Genomic DNA, 19,684 nt, shown 5'->3' on the forward strand with positions numbered 1-19,684 from the left:
GCATTTTTTTCTTTTAAACTATCAATAATATAAACACCTGCAGTCTTGCACGTTTACTTGTTAAAAGTAAGATGCTCTGATAGTTTAAAACAACAAAACAACTAGCAAATAAAAACACCAACATGAACATGGCTTAAAAAATTGTCATTAATTAAGCTTCATTTTTGTTTTAAAATAAACGGTTGGGTCAGAGTTTGTGCTCCAAATCATGAAAAAAAAATTGATTTCATGTTCACACGCCCACTTTTCTGCACTCCAGTAGGAAGTTTTCCAGTTTCCTACGATCGTGAACTCACCATCTATATCCCGATTCTCCATCTTTTTCCCCACCAAGCACAGGACCAACCTACGTCTTCGACCTCTTGGACTATTTTCCGGCTCACGTAACCGCAGCCAGGTATTGAACATGAAACTGTTAAAAATGAAATACAAGTAGATATCTACACGTTTGTTTTGATTATACTTTTGAGGGAGGTGGCACAGTGACAGTCCAGCGGCAGAGTAGCTCCGTTCGTCGGTCGGTGATGTGATGAAACTGGGCCGCTTCTCGCTATTCATTTCAATGTGGAGGTTCGACTGAAAATAAACGCGTCACATACAGTTGCAAAGAAACTGTCGAAATAAGTACCCTGACATTTGTGTAAATTTGCATTTTGACACTTCGTCACTGAAGTGTAAAGGACGATGATGGTTAGCCTTTTTAGCTAATGCTAGCGAAGTGTAACGGCTGTGGCTCAACTCTAGCTAACGTTTTGTTTCGGAGAGGACAAACGGTGAAAAATGCCGATTTTGTTGTCGCAACTTGTAAAAGATTATTGGTTTAGCTTTCAAACCGGAGCGGCGAGTTGAAACCGGAAAACAAATTTGCTTAATGTGCAAAAATTAGCAGCATATCGCTCCGTTGTAGAAGAAGTTAGGGCGTGCAGCCACCATCATTCATTATTGGTAAACGTGTTACTTTTGTTTCTTTGTGGATTTATTGTAAAGACTCCGATATTTCCCGCTCAGCCGTAGATCACTAACTATCATATTTATTTATTATTGCAAAAGACAAACTGCCAATGTTGTATGAATGGTTCTTGCATGGGTGGCACTATTAAACACAAGTTCTCTCCTCATAACTTATTTATTTGGAACAACAAATATTAATATTATACAAGAAAAAATCTTTGTTTTTCCCCACATTGGTTTGAGAAAAGAATTCTACTGGTGGGCCAACTTTTTAACATGAACGGGCATTTATTAAGGTATACTGAATTCAACTCTAAATACAATCTGGTTGTGACTTCTAAAGAATATGCCATTGTGTTTGAAACCGTTTCCAAAGAAATATGCCAAATGTTTAAAACAACTGTTAGGAATGAAGAAATGCCCTCTATGGATGCAACTGACACCACCACAGGAAAAATCTGCTTTAATCCCTCACACTAGAACAAAAAACATAAAAGTACTTGTAATTTCTCTGGGACGTCATTTCTGTGCCATGTACTAAAACCTACTGGACATGTTTTGTTCCCGATGGTATTTGGAGGAAAGGTTGGAGTGTGACCCAAACATTTATGATAAATAATAAAATGAATGAAGTTTCTTTTAAAATAATTCACGAAATTTACCCCACCAATCAATTCATGCTAAGATGCATTAAATCAATTGTACCTTTTGCAAAACACAACCAGAAACAATTGGCCACCTTTTTTGGAATTGTACTGAAATTAGAATTTTTTTGGAAAAAGTGTTTACAATTGATCAGAAATCATATTCACCCCAACTTCACTCTGAAATTTGAATATATAATTTTTGGCTTTCATAATAAAAACTTGGACTCAAATAAAAAACTCATAAGTAATCTTATTATTACATTTGGCAGATTTTATATTCATAAACGCAAATTTTCTTCCTCTTCTATATTATCCCCTCTGTTAATCAAACAAATTGAAATGTATCTCAGTAACATCTCTAAAAGCCTTAATCAAAAAGCTGTATGTTTGTATGAAGGTTGTAGAAACCTGAATATTTTTATGTAAAATGCATGTAATATGTATGCTCCCCAGGCATATCTGAAGATTACTTTGCAAAATTGTGTTTTGGATTGTACTTACGTTTTGTACAATAAAGTTTTTTTTTTAAAGTAAAATAAAATGTTGTATGAATGGGGCTTTCTTCCAATCTTACTGATAAATCTATTGGTGATGCATTTTAGGACTTCTGTAAACAATCTAAAAACCAAACAATGGCTGTTTTATTGTGAAAAACTACACCCTGCTGGACTCTTTAGTCAATATGTTGGTGTGGAAAAGAGTTGTGCATTGGGAGATATTTTCTGGGATTCTGTCCTGGTGTATTTTTGTGACTCTTGTTTAGCATGTGTAAGGCAAGGATCATGCCATTGAATGAAAAGTTATTCAATATTGTTATGCTTTGCACGCCAAATACACATGAGAGTATAAAACTGTGTATATATTTTCTTAAACACTGTGTTATCATAATAAATTATTAAAATATTCTAAAAGTCGACTTTTAGAAAAAATCTGTCCAGACAGGTTTAACATAGTCTGTCCAATTTGACCATTTCTTATAAAACCTGTCTGAATTTGAATTAAGAATGAAAGCTTTTCCATAATGTCAATATTGTGAGTATAGTGACCCACTCCTCTGTTATTGGGGTTTGCTGTTTGTAGCATCTTTTTGTTTTGCAGCTTTTTGCACTTGCTGCCAGCAAGTTATGTTAAGTACAAGCATGTTAAGTACGTTTTTATCCAAAAAGTTAAATCCATCCCAAGTCCAGTTACAAAGATATGTAGTGTTTAATAAAACATATGCACATTTTTATACGGTACTCTCATGTGTATTTGGAGTGCAGAACATAACAATATTGAATACGTTTTCATTCATTCACATAATCATGTCTTGTTCATACTAAACAGCAGTCACAAATGTACACGTAAAAGCAATCTTAAACACTTTCTGCAAATGTGTGTGGGTTTCAACCCAGTATTTTTTGAACAGCTGAACAGTCCCAGAATATATGAAAGTGCTTCCACATCTCCAGCTTGCATCTCCACTGCTCTCATGCCACTTTTGAACTGGAGTGATTTAAAAAAGAAATCTTGTGACGTTTTCCCAGCAAAATTCCCACCAATAATTTGACCTGGTTTTGACCTATTTCACCTGACATGACCTTTTGCAATCTTCTTCTGAAACTGGCAGAGTCCCATCTTTTTCCCATTTTTTTCTCTACTTATTTCTTCTGTCTCTGCTCTTGTTTTTTTTTGATTATGTGCACTGTTTTCTTTTTCCTTTTTCACTGGGATTTTCCTGAGTTTAATCATTTTTCTCCCTGATATAGTTTTTGTATATAATATTTTCCTTCAATTAAGTTTATATTGAAGAAAAATGATTCATTTTATTCAAGTTACAATAAGGGATTTCAAAGATTTTTTTTAGATATTTGTTGTGCTGAAAGGCATTGACATTTAGTAGAACAATAATTGAAACAAGTTTGTAAAGAAAAGAAAAAAAAAGGAAAGATTGTGATAGGCTGCTGAGTAATTTTCTACATGTACAATCATTTACCTTTCTTTTTTTTTTTAGCCTTTAGGGACCACAATCATGACGGACTCCAAATATTTCACTACAAACAAAAAAGGTAAGTGGTTCCGGGTAGAAAACATGCCAGTTCTTACACATATTCCAAATTAAGCTAATGTAAATAATGAAATCCTTTCATATTGACCTTTTCAGATCCGATTTTAAAACAGTTGATGTATTATTCATTTTACAGGGGAGATCTTTGAACTGAAGGCAGAGCTGAACAATGAAAAAAAGGAGAAAAGGAAGGAAGCTGTGAAAAAAGTCATTGCAGCCATGACTGTTGGCAAGGATGTCAGGTACATGAAAAATATTCAATTGTATTTAATTTTTCTTATTTGATTAATTTGCAGACAACACCCCTGATTATTTCATGTTATATATTGACCACGTCCTTTTGTTTTGCTGTCAGTTCTTTGTTCCCTGATGTGGTCAACTGCATGCAGACGGATAACCTGGAGCTGAAGAAGTTGGTCTACCTCTATTTGATGAACTACGCCAAGAGCCAGCCTGACATGGCCATCATGGCTGTCAACAGTTTTGTCAAGGCAAATCCTTTTTATTAATACAAGTCCCGCAATAAGTAATTTTACCTGGAGTCTTTATCAACCAAATGACATGGGGATTGCTGTGTATAGTATCTTTTAAATTTTTTTTAAGAAAGGAGTTTTTTCCAGTCAACCAAGTTGAATCTTTTTAAACATCTGCCCGCAGTGGAATCTAATTTTTTTCTTTTCTTTTGCTATATAGGACTGTGAGGACCCCAACCCTCTAATCCGAGCTTTGGCTGTCCGCACCATGGGTTGCATCCGAGTGGACAAAATAACAGAATACCTGTGTGAGCCGCTGAGGAAGTGTCTGAAAGACGAGGATCCGTATGTGAGAAAGACGGCGGCCGTCTGCGTCGCTAAACTACACGACATAAATGCTCAGATGGTGGAGGACCAAGGTTTCTTGGACTCTCTGAGAGATCTCATTGCTGACTCAAACCCCATGGTGTGTGTTCTGACTTACTTTATAAGATTATACCTTTATATATTTCATGACAGAAAATGATTTATTTATTAAGTTATGTTTGCCAACAGGCCGAAACCCATTAAAAGGTTAAATCACAGACTGAAATCACACATTCTCATATACAATATACCAAATAAATATATAAAACAAGGTACATATTGGATTAAAGAAGAATGTAAAATGTATGGATGCTACAGACCATGGTGGATGCTTTCTCCCACTCGCACCTCAAGCACACACAGGATTCTCTCACTGAGCTAACCTTTCCTTGTAAATGAGGTCTGTACGCGTCTTCCTCTGGGCGAAAATCTCAGTGACTTTAGTGTCAAAACCCTGCTCCTCTTTTTACTTTTAGAAATATTTGAAAACCTTTTTCAGACTTTGAAGCTCTTAAAGCTCAGCTTTGGTCTTTGTTTTTAGTGAACGTCCAATTTTCAGAGACTTTTGGAGCTGGGACATTACATCCGCCATTTTTTTCAGTCTGTCAGAGCAAAACATAAAATAACACTCCTATTGAATTGGCAAAAGAAAAACAAACATGAGCTGACGAGCGCCTTCTACTGCCTGCCTCGCCTTATGCCTTCTCGGTGCGGCTTTTTGTCAGATCTGAACACTAAATTAGGGAAATATATATATAAATCCCATAACTGTTATATGGAAAGTAGAGACATGTTAAACATGTCTAGAATGTATGGTTTTTTTTAAATAAAGCATTATATTGGTAGCATGAATTAAGTTAGCAAAAGGCACGCAATCAACCCAGTTTGGAAGGGTTGGCGCCCTCCAGGGTGAGGCAGCACTCGATGCTGCCGCAGCTGCCAGCCTTTTTTGTAATGGAACAAAAAAGCACCCCAGAAAACAGAGATTTTGATCTCTGCATTGATGGCACAGATTAGTAAACAAGTATTTATAAAATCATCAGTAGCCTGTATATCTTATGACGGCGGGTGAAGCATTGCCTCCCCTGCCTGCATGTCACTGCTGTATTAAGATACTGTGGCATTTATTTTTTTCAATTATGTGAACAAAATGTAATCGTAAGCATTTATTTTGTTTAAAATATACCCACAAAGTAGTTTTTTATTTGTGTTTTGCCTTGCTGCCCCATTTCTGGAAACGTTTACATTTATGATTAACTCTGCTACCCTTCTCGTAATTTAAAGTACCGGTAAACATTTTTTTACGCCGTTGGAATTTACGCCAGATGCGATGCTATTAAAGCTAGTGCTGTTAATGTAAAGATCTTAGTAGTGAAACTGAAATCCTCTTGTGCTCTTAAGGTTGTGGCCAATGCTGTTGCTGCCCTGTCAGAGATCAGCGAGTCTCACCCCAACAGCAACCTCCTGGACCTGAACCCTCAGAACATTAACAAGCTGCTGACGGCTCTAAATGAATGCACTGAGTGGGGGCAGATCTTCATCCTGGATTGTCTCTCAAACTACAACCCAAAGGATGAACGTGAAGCTCAAAGGTTACTTTAACGCCATCTTCTTTTCATCTACTGTACACTATTGCTGTTGTTTTCTTTTTTTTTCTGGCTGACATTTTCCTGCTTTTCTTTCGAAGCATCTGTGAGCGAGTCACTCCCCGACTGTCTCATGCCAACTCAGCAGTGGTTCTGTCTGCTGTCAAGGTCCTCATGAAGTTCTTAGAGCTGCTGCCCAAAGACTCCGACTACTACAACATGCTGCTGAAGAAGTTGTCCCCTCCACTGGTTACCCTGCTCTCTGGAGAACCAGAGGTCCAGTATGTGGCTCTGAGGAACATCAACCTCATTGTTCAGAAGAGGTGTGTGTGATCGGACCTACTAAGTTTCTAATACAGAAAACTAAGAAAAAGCTTTTTTATCTTGTACTTTTGACAGTTTTGCAGCGATTTTGCCATTTAAAAAAGTATGCAAAGTGGCCTAAAGTTTTTTTGAAATAAAAAACACATAAAATGTCAGAATTTAGTAGAAGTACATCAAGCACCAGATGGTAAAACTGAATATTTATTGTCTAAAATGTGTGTAGGCCCGAGATCCTCAAACAAGAGATCAAGGTGTTCTTCGTCAAGTACAACGACCCCATCTATGTGAAACTGGAGAAACTGGACATTATGATCCGCTTGGCTTCCCAGGCCAACATCGCCCAGGTATCTTAAATGAAAAGCATCTCACTATGATCGTTGTTATGTAGATTATTTACCCGTGTTAAACACGATATAGACCTTATTAAAGATTGAAACATAATGGATTCCAGATTGACAAAGTGCAAGTTTTTACTTTAAGCAGACGAGTCATCATTTGGTTAAAATCCAAAGCATGTGTGTTATCTAAGCAGCACAGACATGAAGTTGTTTATGTTTATGTCGAATTTAAAGTAATTTACTTGGTTTACTTGCAGGTTTTGGCTGAATTGAAGGAATATGCCACAGAGGTAGACGTTGATTTTGTGCGGAAGGCGGTTCGAGCGATCGGACGCTGTGCCATCAAAGTGGAGGTAGGAAAGGTCCCATGACGCTGTAAATCATTTCACTCTCTGTCCGTTTTTCATCATCTGCGTTTATATTGTAATATTTTGCAACAGTTTATTTAATCTTCTGTGCGCAGGGTGAGTGTTTTTGAAGGAAGTAAATGTTTTTGTTGTCGGTTTCTTTAGGTGTTGTCAAAATGTTATAGACAGTGTGTATCAAATGAATACGTTCATTTATTAGTTTACTGTTGACAGTGCTGCTGAAAACGAAATGTTTGTGAGTTTTTTAAAGGCTTTTCATCATGAAGACATGCTTCATGTTTGCTGTTCTTCTCCAGCAATCAGCTGAGCGCTGCGTCAGCACCCTGCTGGACCTGATCCAGACTAAGGTCAACTACGTGGTCCAGGAGGCTATTGTGGTCATCAGAGACATTTTCCGCAAGTACCCTAACAAGTATGCGTCCCGTCAGAGCTCAAATATTAATTTTCAGCTTTAATAGAAGCCGTTAGTTGCTGGACGTCTTGGCCTAATGCTAACCCGTTGATATTTCTCAGGTACGAAAGCATCATTGCCACTCTGTGTGAGAACCTGGACTCTTTGGATGAGCCGGATGCTCGGGCGGCCATGATCTGGATTGTTGGGGAGTATGCAGAAAGGATTGACAATGCGGATGAGCTGCTGGAGAGCTTCCTTGAGGGTTTCCATGATGAGAGCACCCAGGTGGGGTCACAGACAAAGACGCTTCGTGTTAATCTTGTAGTGGAGAGAATGTCAGCAGACAGTTTGTCTGTTTCCATCCTATTTTTATTTGTCAGTAATCCTAGTGGCCTCAGTGATCTTTTTCAATCTGTTTCGGTTTGAAGGTCCAACTCACTCTGCTGACCGCCATCGTCAAGCTGTTCCTTAAGAAGCCGTCTGAGACTCAGGAGTTGGTGCAGCAGGTCCTCAGCCTGGCTACTCAGGTATGTGTTGTTTGTATTCAGATGACAGAAATGTTCACCTTTTTTTTTTCTGTCACCATGACAGCATTTGGGTTTTTGATGGCCTTTTATGCAAATACGTTGAACTCAAAAAGAGGCTTCAGTTCTTAAATTTTCCACAGATTTTTATTATTTAGATGGTTAGAGCTGTAACAAATATTCCAATACCCAGAAATTTGGGATCGAAGATTTGAGTATGAATATTTGCAACATCTGATTTTTTTTTTTATACATATCATAGTGTTGTAAAAATATAAATCAGGGTAATGTAAAATTACAGACTAATGTTAGGTTTTAAATATTTAAACTATAAAAACTGAAAGCGCTACTGTCACCGTAAGTAAAGAAATCTTCAAAGTATTTTTTGTAGATGAAAAAATGAAGTTCAGATTAATGAAATAAGTTTAAAAAAAGCAATTTAGATTTAAATATAATTGACTGTTTTAATAAAATATTAGTATATAATTTATATGAAATTTGAAAGACTATTATTATCTTTTCACATCCTCATGTGGTCAAATAGGTAACAAGACTCTCAAGCTTTTCAGTGTTGCATAAAATTAAAGCTTCTGGGTTTTGACAGGACTTTGTCAAAACTCCTAGTAAAGACATTAAACTTCAACTTCATTCAACTGTTTTTAATGTCTTTAATTTTAGGACTCTGACAACCCTGACCTCCGTGACAGAGGCTACATTTATTGGCGTCTGCTGTCAACTGACCCTGTGACTGCCAAAGAGGTGGTGCTCTCAGAGAAACCGCTGATCTCTGAGGAGACGGATTTGATTGAGCCCACACTGCTGGATGAGCTCATCTGCCACATTGGCTCCCTGGCCTCCGTCTATCACAAACCACCCAGCGCCTTTGTGGAGGGAAGTCATGGAGTCCACAGGAAACACCTTCCTGTTCAGCACAGCAGGTCAGAATTATCACCAAATTTTCAGGAGGGTTCTTTTCTGAAAAAGATCTGCTCTTTTATAAAGAGATTACAGGGCTCCAGACTGCGACCAATTGGTCGCATTTTGCTTTACTTTCCTTTTTAGAAAAGGTGTGAAAAGTGTCTATTCGCTCGTAATTTTCTAAATACATGCAGTCCGTGCTGAACTTTTCTCTGGGTCACACAGACCCGGAGGAAGGTTTAGGTTTTGGTTACGGTTACGGCGGCGCATCAAACGGGTTACGGCAGCTCACCGCTCCCGCGGGAGTCGGGTCAGCTGAGGAGAATAAATGTCCCCCACGTACATGCGTGACAGCTAACGGGGCTTGAACTTTAAACACGCTCGAGCAAAAACAACATTAGTTTTAGACACACTGAAAATACGTGGGGAAAATGCAACGATAGACGTGTTTGAGATGAACCAGCACCTCGCCTGGATCGTTGGGGACACCAGGCGGGGGGGGGGCTGTGAGATGAAGGTGAATCTGCAGCAAGACTGAAGGACAACAGTTGGAGTTGTCCTTAACATTCAATTTAGTTTTAATATTCTTCTCCCCCTTAGTATGATCTGTGATTTGTGATATTATATCTTTTATAATTATTTTATTTTTTTGTAATGTATGTAGCCTATTTTTAATCAGTTGGCATATTAAATTATTTTAATTGATCACTAAACTACAACCACCCATTAGGACACATGTCCCATAATGCATTGTTTTGTAGTCTGTAGGGCAGCTATCAGTCAGTTCAGTACTAAATTTCCAGCTGTGTCCGGGTAGGTTTGCCCCTTGCTCCCACCCCATTCTTGTGATATTTTTTTGATGATTGACAGTTGATGTTGGAGCAAAAACAAAAATATACGTCTCACACCAGGTGATCTGTGCAGTGTTGAGTTCACCTGGGTGATCTCAAACACGGTTATTGTGCATCTTGGCTGCACCTATTTGGTGTCACCAAGATAAATTTCCATCCGTTTTCTTTACTATTTGTACTGTCATGACAGCGATGCTGCTGTCAGTTTACCTGTTTTTGCATCTTCAAAAGTGCAGAATAAAATGTGACACTGAATTTGGAACAGCACATTTTAATTTCTGCATCTATTATTAAAGTATTTATTAGTAATACAGTGGAAATTAGTAGATTTGGTTAGCATGTTGATTTATGGTATGCGCCCCTAAATTTTCTGGTTGTGCCCCTAAAATTTTCAGTTAGGGGCCACTGTGCTCCTAGTGAAAAAAGTTAGTCTGGAGCCCTGGATTACACAGATATATTTTTCAAACTGTGTTTTTCCATATTTTTTAGGAACATTTAATGTAAAACACACTTCAAAAAGTAAATTGGTTTTTAATCTTAACCCAAAGTCAAAGTAACAGGATTAAATTATTTTAAAAGTGATTGAAATTATTGAAAGTACAGTATACTGTGAGTCTGTTTGACAACTAAAATGCAAAAGCTGCAATAAAATACTTTTTTGGGGCATTTAAAGCCTCGATATCCATAAAAAGGGCTTTCAAAATTAATTTGTGTGTAAACTGCAAACCTTTCAGTTTGCATTTCAAAACACATTTTAAACCACAAACAGACTTAAAAGTTGCTCAACCTTAAGATGTTGCTGCATTTTACTTCTATATTTTTTTTAATAATAGTCCGATTTTGTGTCCAAAATAGAGGAAGTTGTAATTACATTTAGACTTTCACAATAAGTGGCACATAGATGCGCAGCTTTGAAGTTTAAAGTTATTAAATAAAAATAGTCATATAAAATAAGGACAGGAGGTGAACTTCAAAATCATTTAATTATTTTTACATTTTTTATGTTTTGGGGAATTTTGCCAACTAAACATTATTTAGAAACTTATATTTCTTTTTTACAATTTAAAGTAAATGTTTAAATGCAGATTTTTTTTTTTGGTTGGTTGGTTTATCAATAGAATGAAAATGTGTTGAGTGTTCATAGTTTGAAAATGCGCTTTTACCAGTTCTTGCATAAACAGTCAGAATAAGTGAATTTCAATTTTTATTATGATTCCTTCACATTAGTGTTTATCACGAAGGTGCGCCTCACCTACTCCTCTTTGAAAACGTCTGTTAAACCAAGCAGCTGTCTCTCATCATTTCACCCCTTTTCTCTCTGCAGCATTGAGACCGGTGAAAGCCCGGTGAGTGGCGGTCCAGCCGCCGCCATGGATCAGCCTCATGTCATCCCCAGCCAGGGCGACCTGCTGGGAGACCTGCTGAATCTGGACCTGGGTCCCCCAGTCAACGTGCCTCAGGTTTCCTCCATGCAGATGGGTGCGGTGGACCTTCTGGGAGGAGGTCTGGACAGTTTGGTAAGCCTGCATGCACACAGTACAGTGCCTGTAAACTATATTTATACAAGAAATCTAACTAGCCATTTAATTTTAACTATTGTCTGTTAATTATGCTCAAAAACCAGTTCTGATTCTGATGTGGCGGATAAACTACCTCAGTTCAGATTTCAATCTTTTCTCACTAATTTGATTGATTGTTTTTATTCTCATAAGCTCATCATTTTGACAACATTGTTGGTGAAATAAATCACTTCTGATGCATATTTGTTCATAAAGTTGCTCACTGCCCTATCAAGTCAAAGACAGGCTTTGAGTTTTGGAAAAATTCTGCAATTTTGTTCAGTTTAATGACACTTTAATGGAAAACGCATAAAGTTATTTGTCAGCAGTAGATGTATCACCTTTAAAAAAATTTGTTTTTACCATCAAGCAAAATCATATTTCACACCAGAAGATTTTAAGGCCATAAATGTTTTTGATTAATATTAATTCCATTGATCTTCCTTTTAAATTGAAGTTTTATCTGAGGTCTTTTTCAGCTAGAATATCCTGATTCTTCATGATGATTTTCATGCAGTTAATATTTTTACAGAAAGTCAGGGGCTCCTCATCTTGACGGGCTGCGGTTGCTAAGATCATCTCTCTGTCTTTGTGTGTTTGGTCTGTCTATGATGTTTGGATGCTTTCTATGGGGGCATCTCGTCTTCTCTCATGTAGCTGGGGGGAGACCTGGGCGGAGGTGTTGGGGGAAGTCCAGCAGTAAGTCAAGTCATTCTGTTTAGCCTCCTGCTGTCCTGCACGCTGCATGCTCTCCTCACTTTTCTTATCAAACTCGTAGCACCGTCTGTTTGCATTGATTTACTCCTGATAAGCTTTCATTTGATGATTTCACTGTTTGTAATTTCAGTGGTTCTTGTCGTTATTTTATTATTTTTTTGGTGATGTTTAGTATTTTTTTTCTTCTTTTTGCTACTCTATCCTTTCTCTGCTTTAGCTTTTACTTAAATTCTATTGGTCTTGGATTATGTTTTTAATGTTAGTTTGGGTTTTTAGCAAAATATTAAGTAGTGGTGATTAAAAAACATATATATTTGCTCACTCCTCTCTTATAAGTGCTCTATTTTTCAAAATTACAAAATGTTTTTTTTCATTCACGTTAAGCTGATCCTAATTCGACCCGATACTCTGCAAGTGCACCATAATTTTATTTGGCAGGAATATTTAGTCACATTTTAGAATTTGGTAAAGGATGTGTCTATCATTTCTTTACAAATGCTCCTTAATGTTCTTTTATTTTTAAAATGCATGTTTTTTTAAGCAACATTTTGGTACTTTGTGTTTTTATGTGTTTTAATTAACCAAATATTTCTGCATGTAGTTTAGACATCAAACTATAGTTATAGAAGACAAAAATTTTAACATTTTTAACACTTTGTCTCATACATATTCATTTTATATAAAAGAAAATGTTTTTTTGTGTGTTTTTGAAAGCCTCAGGCTGCATTGCTAATTACCTCAGTGTGTGTATTTCGCAGAAATCTCATTGTTAAATGGGCTAAAACACACAAAACCACATAAAAAGCTGTTTTGTTTTCGGTTCCTTTAACTGTCAGTCAAACACAGAACTGATATTTTTCTGGGTGTTTTTCTTTGTGGGTTTATAGAAAGTCTGGTCACTATTTTTTTGTTTGTTTTGTTTTTTCACTTTTAGGTCGGGCAAAACTTCATTCCCTCATCTGTCCCGAGTACTTTTGCCCCCTCACCCACACCTGCCCCCCAGGCTGCCAGCAGCGGCCTGAACGACCTGTTTGAGCTTTCCACAGGGATGGCTATCACCACCGGAGGCTATGCTGCTCCAAAAGCGGTGAGAGCCCTGCAGCTGATGTTGACTGTTCTCTCACAATCAATAAGAAGCAGACTAGCCGAGGCTCAAATAATAAATGATTGTAAAAGTAGAAATAAAAAGAATTGGAGGAGAGGGATTGTGCTCACAGTCTAAAAACAGATTCTTGTGATGTATTCTTTATTTTGTTATCAGGTCTGGCTTCCCGCAGTAAAAGCAAAGGGTCTGGAGATCTCAGGAACGTTCTCTCGGCGCCAAGGCCACATGTACATGGACATGACCTTCACTAACAAGGCACTTCAGCACATGGCCGACTTCGCCATCCAATTTAACAAGAACAGGTTTGAGCAGAACGGAGTCAAAGTGGCTCACGCCTTCAGCGTCATCCCCACATTTCTTTTCAATTGGATTGTTTTTTTCTATTTGTTTGTGCAGTTTCGGGGTTATTCCCACTAGTCCTTTACCGATCCACACTCCACTGATGCCCAACCAGAGCATTGACATCTCTTTGCCCCTGAACACCATCGGACCGGTCATGAAGATGGATCCTTTGAATAATTTGCAGGTACAGGAGCCGTTTTACCACCCATGTTAACTGGAATAAGGTACATTGGAAAGCATTCTGCTATTTCTTTGTTGCTTGAGAGTACATTTTGATTGGAACAGCTTAATATTATTTTGTCATTTTAAAGAAAAATGCATCATGTAACATTTTGAATATCGGTATAATTACATCTCTTTGATCAAAATGCGTTTTTAGACATTTTTAACAAATTGGTTCTCGAGGTTTCAGAATTTGCAGCCTTTCATGTACTAAATGTGATTGTAAGGTTCTAAAAGAAATGTATATAGTAATATAATACAAACAGAATTAAATCAATCAAACCATATAAGGCAGTGTTTTTCAACCAGTGTGCCGCGGCACACTGGTTGAAAAACTAGTGTTTTTCAACCAGTGTGCCGCGGGAGATGGTCAAGTGTGCCGTGGGAAATTACCCTCATTAATCATTCACTGATCTAAAAACATTTTCCATCTCCAGGAAATCAGCTCTTTGTTCATCCAAACAGGCCCTGATAAAACACTTGAGTAGTGAGGAATATAAAAGATCTTAAAATTACTTTTTATTTGTGTTTATTTGATTCTATTAAAGACATTTTGATAAGAATGACGGTATTTACCTGCAGCTATAGCGGTTTGCGGGAAAGTCCCGCCCCTTTACCTGTCTCCGCCAATCATTGTTGAAGGCTTAATCACATGTCAGCAGTCTGACCAATCAGAAGTGGTTAAAGTCTTCACTTCCTTGTTCTTAATTCTGCTCATAAATTCTCTCAGTTCCAACAAAAATACCAGCTAAAGCTCGTCTTTAGCGGTGTAGCTTTCCACAGAGTCCGGTGTCAGACCGTGAACAAAACAATGAAGCTCACAGACGCGAGTCTTTCTGCCCTTTTTCGGCAGTTTTCACACTACATCTCCCATGATGCATTGGCTTAAAGGGCCAGTGTCCCAGCGCATAATGAGTGCGCGTGAAATGTCTAGAAACCTCAACGGACAAACAAACAGTTTCTAAATTTTCTAATTTAACTTTTATTTCATCTCTTAGAAAAAACAGCCGCAACTTCCTGCTTTTTTGGCCACAATTATCACAAAATGCACGTGAGATTGCGGGGGGGGGACTGTCGATCAATAGAGACCATGAATTTCTGCTTATTTATTATTTTTTTTGGATGCTGGTGTGCCGCGGGATTTTTGTCAAGGTTAAAGTGTGCCGTGGGTCAAAAAAGGTTGAAAAACACTGATATAAGGTCACAAAAAAGAAAACAACGCATTTAATTTTGCTTACTTTTATCAAACACAATGACAATATCAGGACTTTGAAAAATTCTGATCTAGTAATATTCAGTTTGATGCTGTTTCTTTTCTAAAACTGCTCATGTTAAATTTTTTTTAGTCTCTTTATAGATTTTTATGTAATGAGCCAAAATAATCCAGACTAAGGTTTTAATAACTGTAGGAGCCAACATGTACGTAGTTTCTTTGCACTTTTTTTTGTTTACTTTACAGATTTGTATATTTCACCTTTTTTAACTATTTATTAGTGAAAAGTTTAATAAGCACCGGCTCACCTGCACTCGGGATTGAGTTGAAGCTTGGGCTGTTTATTTTTGTTGACTGCTATTTTTTGCTATGTTTGTTGGTAACCTTGGCTTTGCAGTCACCTTTTCCTGCCCTTTGTTAACCAGGTTCATCAACTTACACAAAGTAAGCTTATTAATTGCTTCCACTGTTTTTGCAAAAAAAAAAAAAAAAAAAAACCTGTTAAAACTACATAATGGACCGTAAACAGAGGGAACCCATTTGCTCCTCAGGAGGCACCTCAAACTTTTCTAATGTTCAGATGTTTTGGAAAAGCGAAATTCATATTTTAGTTTTAGTTGAAGGAACGTTGTCGCCTTAAACTCTGTTTTTGTCTGAGCTACTTTCTCATTTGTCTTGTGTTGGTTTTTGCGCAGGTGGCTGTGAAGAATAGCATTGATGTGTTTTACTTCAGCGTTCTCATCCCTCTCAACATATTCTTTGTTGAGGATGGAAAAATGGGTACGAATGTTGTGCATTTCTAAAAATATTTTACATCAGAAAATCTGTGCTAAAGACCATTTCCAGGAATATTTTCACAAATCTATTCTCTTTAGGTTTATTGTTAAGGATTTTTAAAGTATTTTTTCAATGGAATGAATAGGTTTTTATTCTATTATATTCACACATATATTTGTTTCATTTAACAAAGCATCCAGTAGGTTTTATGTGACTCTCTTTAACCGTCTTCAGAGCGACAGGTGTTCTTGGCAACATGGAAAGACATCCCCAATGAAAATGAGCTGCAGTATCAGATAAAGGACTGTCACTTAAATGCAGGTAGGTGACACTATAAAACACATTTTTAGATTTTTGTTTTTCTTCTAACATTAGATAACTTTGCAGATCTGCTTTATTTTATTGTAAATATTTACCGCAGAGATCAAGCGGGCAACAGTTTCTTTCCTTGATCCAAAATATTTTCACATATTCTTCCTCATTGTCAAATATTTCACATGCGATGCATCTCCATCTCACACTTTTCTTTGTTTTCTTTTTCACCTGCATGCCTGTCTTTGGATTTCGGTTCTTTTTATCTATCCAGCCTTTTTCTTCTTAGAAGCCCCCCATTAATGTGTCTCTGTTATCCTGGATGGCAGTCATCCATAGTGGTTTGTTACTTGAGTAGTCAGATAACCTAAAACTCTTAAGGTGACCAGTCATATTTCACCTAAACTCTTTTAGAATAAACTCACTCTTTGTAGAAAACGTGCATTGCGTAGTGCATATGCTTGTGTTAGTACCTAAAGTGATTCATACTTTTTGTAATGGGATGGTTTCGTGATGTAAAGTGAACATTTTTTTTGTTTCAGACGCCGTATCAGGAAAGCTGCAGAATAACAACATCTACACTATTGCCAAAAGAAACGTTGAAGGTCAGGACATGCTTTACCAGTCCCTCAAGCTAACCAACGGCATCTGGATCTTAGCCGAGCTCCGGATTCAGCCGGGAAACCCCAATTACACGGTACAGTGTTGGGTAGTTTATGGGGAGTCTTGCTCAAATGTCATGCTTCCTTTTGTATTTGAATATTTATTTGAACATGTATTTATTCTGACGGAGACATTGTATATTAATGAACATCAAAAACAAACGTAAATGCAGTGTTTCCTTGTTTATTGCGGGTTATACATTCCATAATTAACCCACAATGGGTGTAATCCCCCCAAGTGGGATTACAGATGTTTTAAAACTCCTCACTAAACACTTTTTTCCAACAGACATGAACATTGTCATACTCTTCTCCCTTGTTTAAACTCTCAAAGTTCAAACCCTTTTAGAAAAATGAGACCAGTATTACTGAATAAGAACGAAGATCTTCTCAAACTTTTATGTACATTTGGCAACTTGCACACATTCTGTACAGGAGACATGGCACTGAGGAGATTGATTGACAACCGCCAATCAGAACGCAGAACACAGTGCACTGTAAAAAAAAAAGAAAGCATGCAAAGTTGCCTGAAAGACATTGCGAGACCACAAAACATGAACCACAATATAGTGAAAGACCAGAGTTTAGACACAGGCTAATTTCTTTCTGCAGTCCTCTGGAAGACTGATGCTGTTGAAGAGATGAAACAAATTTTAAGAATACAAAACACAGGAATGCACAGTATACGAAATGCAAAGAAATACTGGATAAATATACAATATAAAAATAATCTTTTGTTTTTTTTACACCAATCTTTAACTGTTTTAGGAACACATTTTCAAAGTTTTAGCTTATAAAATATCACTGTTGGGTCTTTTTAGATCCATTTTGCTCAACTTGACAAAATCAGCATTACGATGTGAAAGAAACGCATCCTGCATCGTTTTAATCAATAGGTAGTCTGTCACAAACGTGTCAAAAACAGTATTTTACATTTGTTCAGATTTTTTTTTCATGCTTACTTGCTGCATCATTTTAGAAATCCTTTAATTTCCATATTTAAATTTAGCTATTCTGGACTATTATGGAATTAAGTATAAATTGTGCTTTTGATTGGTTTTTACATTGTGCTAAAATAAAAAGAATGCTTTGTGCAAAACATTTTTAAAATGAAGCCTTTTTTTACAGTGCACATTGTTTTCTGCATTCTGATTGGTTGTAGACTGTTGCCATCTATCTCCTCCAGTTTCTTGTCAATTTTACATAATTATTTGATCGCTATCAGATCTTTTTTAATTCCATAAAACTAGACAAAATTTCTAAGAAGGTAAGGACTTTGACAGTTTAAAGAAGAAATAAAATGTTTCTCTGTCTGAGAAAAGTGTATAAAGTGTGTAGTGAGGGGTTTCACAGCCTTCAAATATCGAAAATAATCGTCTGATTTCACCCACCGCAATTAATTTTAGAATCTCACGATAAATGATGAAACACAGTATCTGAAATGCTAATGCAAAAAAAGGATGTAATTGTGTTCCGTGTTTGTTTCCACAGCTGTCTCTCAAGTGCAGGGCCCCCGAGGTTTCTCAGTACGTCTATCAGATGTACGACTCGGTGCTGAAGAACTGATCCGTCTCACCGGGCGACAACTCCTTTCTTTGCTAACAACGTTTCCATTTCATTTGTGTGCAGTTGACTGCCAGAGTAAGAAAGCCCCAAGCAGTAAATGATAGACGAGTAACATTAAATATAGTAGCTGTATTTTTCCTATAACAGATCTACAAGACAAACACGAGCCAGTGAATAATGTGCATTATTGAATCCTTTAATTCCATTTCTAGTTGAAATGTTTACCTCCCAGAAAAGCTGGTGTACCATTCCATCCCTTAACTTTGTGTCTTATTGTTGTGACTGAGGAAGGAGGGGCCCCATGATGCTTTTGTGCGTGTGTGTGGCTTCAGCTAAAATGTTCTGCCTTTTTTCCTTACAAAAAATTCATTATTATGAAACAATAAAATCCTCCATTGATGAATTTGTTATCCATGTCTAACCCGATGAACAGGTCTTAGTCGATTCCAAGTTTTGGTCATTTCAGAACTCAAAGCAGCTCTTCTGTTTCTACAGTGCCACTCCATTTTACTGTTATTGCACAATAAATGTCCCAGTGATGCACATCTTTGTTTTGTTTTTCCATCTACCTCTTTATTTGTTTTCGATGGCTTTATTGATTCACTTTCCTCATTTATTTCTGTGATTTCTGTTTTTCCTTTTAAACGCCAGGTTCACTTTATGACAAGTCAGCCAAAACCCACAAGACCAAGCATCCATGCAGATTTAAAAGTTCCTAAAGTGACATTGTGACGTTTCATGGTGTAACATAAATAGATATTGTGCTCACACCCTTTCACACAGTGTTGTATTGTGGTCCAGCAGTTCGGAATTGTAGAAAATCCATTAAACTTTTGTCCAGTTGTAAATAAAATGCAGCTTTGCCTTTATTCCATCAAGCAAAATTCTTTTCCAGTGGGTTGCTTTTGTTGTTTACACTGTTTCCTTAGATTGCTCCGTCTGTTTTTCTGCTTCATTTTTCCCGTCTCACGCCTTCCCATGTTGGTTTTCCCTTAGTTCATCCCCTCTTTCTCTTTTCCCTGAAGATGTACACAATATTCAAAAGTTGTTGCCAGCAAACAAAGTACAAAAAGTCGTACGGAAAATGTTAAATGGAGCATTTCATGTATGATTGCTTAAAGTCTGTGTTTAAACTGTAATAACCATTCTTATGTTAATAAATCTTGTGCAACCAGAGCACTTCTAATGCATCATTTTCTGTAGAAAAGGACAACATATTAACAACTATTGTTAAGCAAATTATCCAAAAAACAGCACTGCAAAATTTTTAAATGTGCAGTTTGAATTTTCCTTTTGAGGTGTGGAAAAATACATTTTTCTTTTATGTCTGAAACTAAACAGTTTGATACCTGGTAATTTATTGCAAATTAAATTGAACGCCTCCCTCCAAAATAAATTGGGGGACTTGTTTGTTGTTTATTT

General features: G+C 37.0%; 1 protein-coding gene across 1 annotated transcript; it reads left to right on the forward strand.

Annotated features, from left to right (window-relative positions):
• Positions 1-266: 266 nt before the first annotated feature.
• LOC101171688 (AP-1 complex subunit beta-1) lies at positions 267-19,438 on the forward strand. The gene is made up of 22 exons (XM_004076784.4): positions 267-397; positions 3,592-3,646; positions 3,782-3,887; positions 4,001-4,136; positions 4,339-4,584; positions 5,886-6,076; positions 6,172-6,393; positions 6,618-6,738; positions 6,990-7,085; positions 7,397-7,512; positions 7,614-7,779; positions 7,923-8,021; positions 8,697-8,956; positions 11,112-11,304; positions 12,004-12,045; positions 12,998-13,150; positions 13,325-13,470; positions 13,565-13,694; positions 15,641-15,725; positions 15,957-16,043; positions 16,577-16,731; positions 18,188-19,438. The coding sequence occupies exons 2-22, from the start codon at positions 3,610-3,612 to the stop codon at positions 18,260-18,262; spliced, it is 2,862 nt and encodes a 953-aa protein (XP_004076832.1). The 5' UTR covers positions 267-397; positions 3,592-3,609; the 3' UTR covers positions 18,263-19,438.
• Positions 19,439-19,684: the final 246 nt, after the last annotated feature.

Source organism: Oryzias latipes, chromosome 14 (assembly GCF_002234675.1).
Source record: "Oryzias latipes chromosome 14, ASM223467v1".
NCBI lineage: Eukaryota > Metazoa > Chordata > Actinopteri > Beloniformes > Adrianichthyidae > Oryzias > Oryzias latipes.

What these genes read in the sequence shown, in the direction of transcription:
- LOC101171688 (XM_004076784.4), top strand. Translation starts at nt 3,610, where the DNA reads ATGACGGACTCCAAATATTTCACTACAAACAAAAAAG. An exon ending in CTTCCTGTTCAGCACAGCAG is followed by an intron (nt 8,957 to 11,111) that starts GTCAGAATTATC and finishes TTCTCTCTGCAG; the next exon opens with CATTGAGACCGGTGAAAGCC. An exon ending in ATCCAATTTAACAAGAACAG is followed by an intron (nt 13,471 to 13,564) that starts GTTTGAGCAGAA and finishes TTGTTTGTGCAG; the next exon opens with TTTCGGGGTTATTCCCACTA.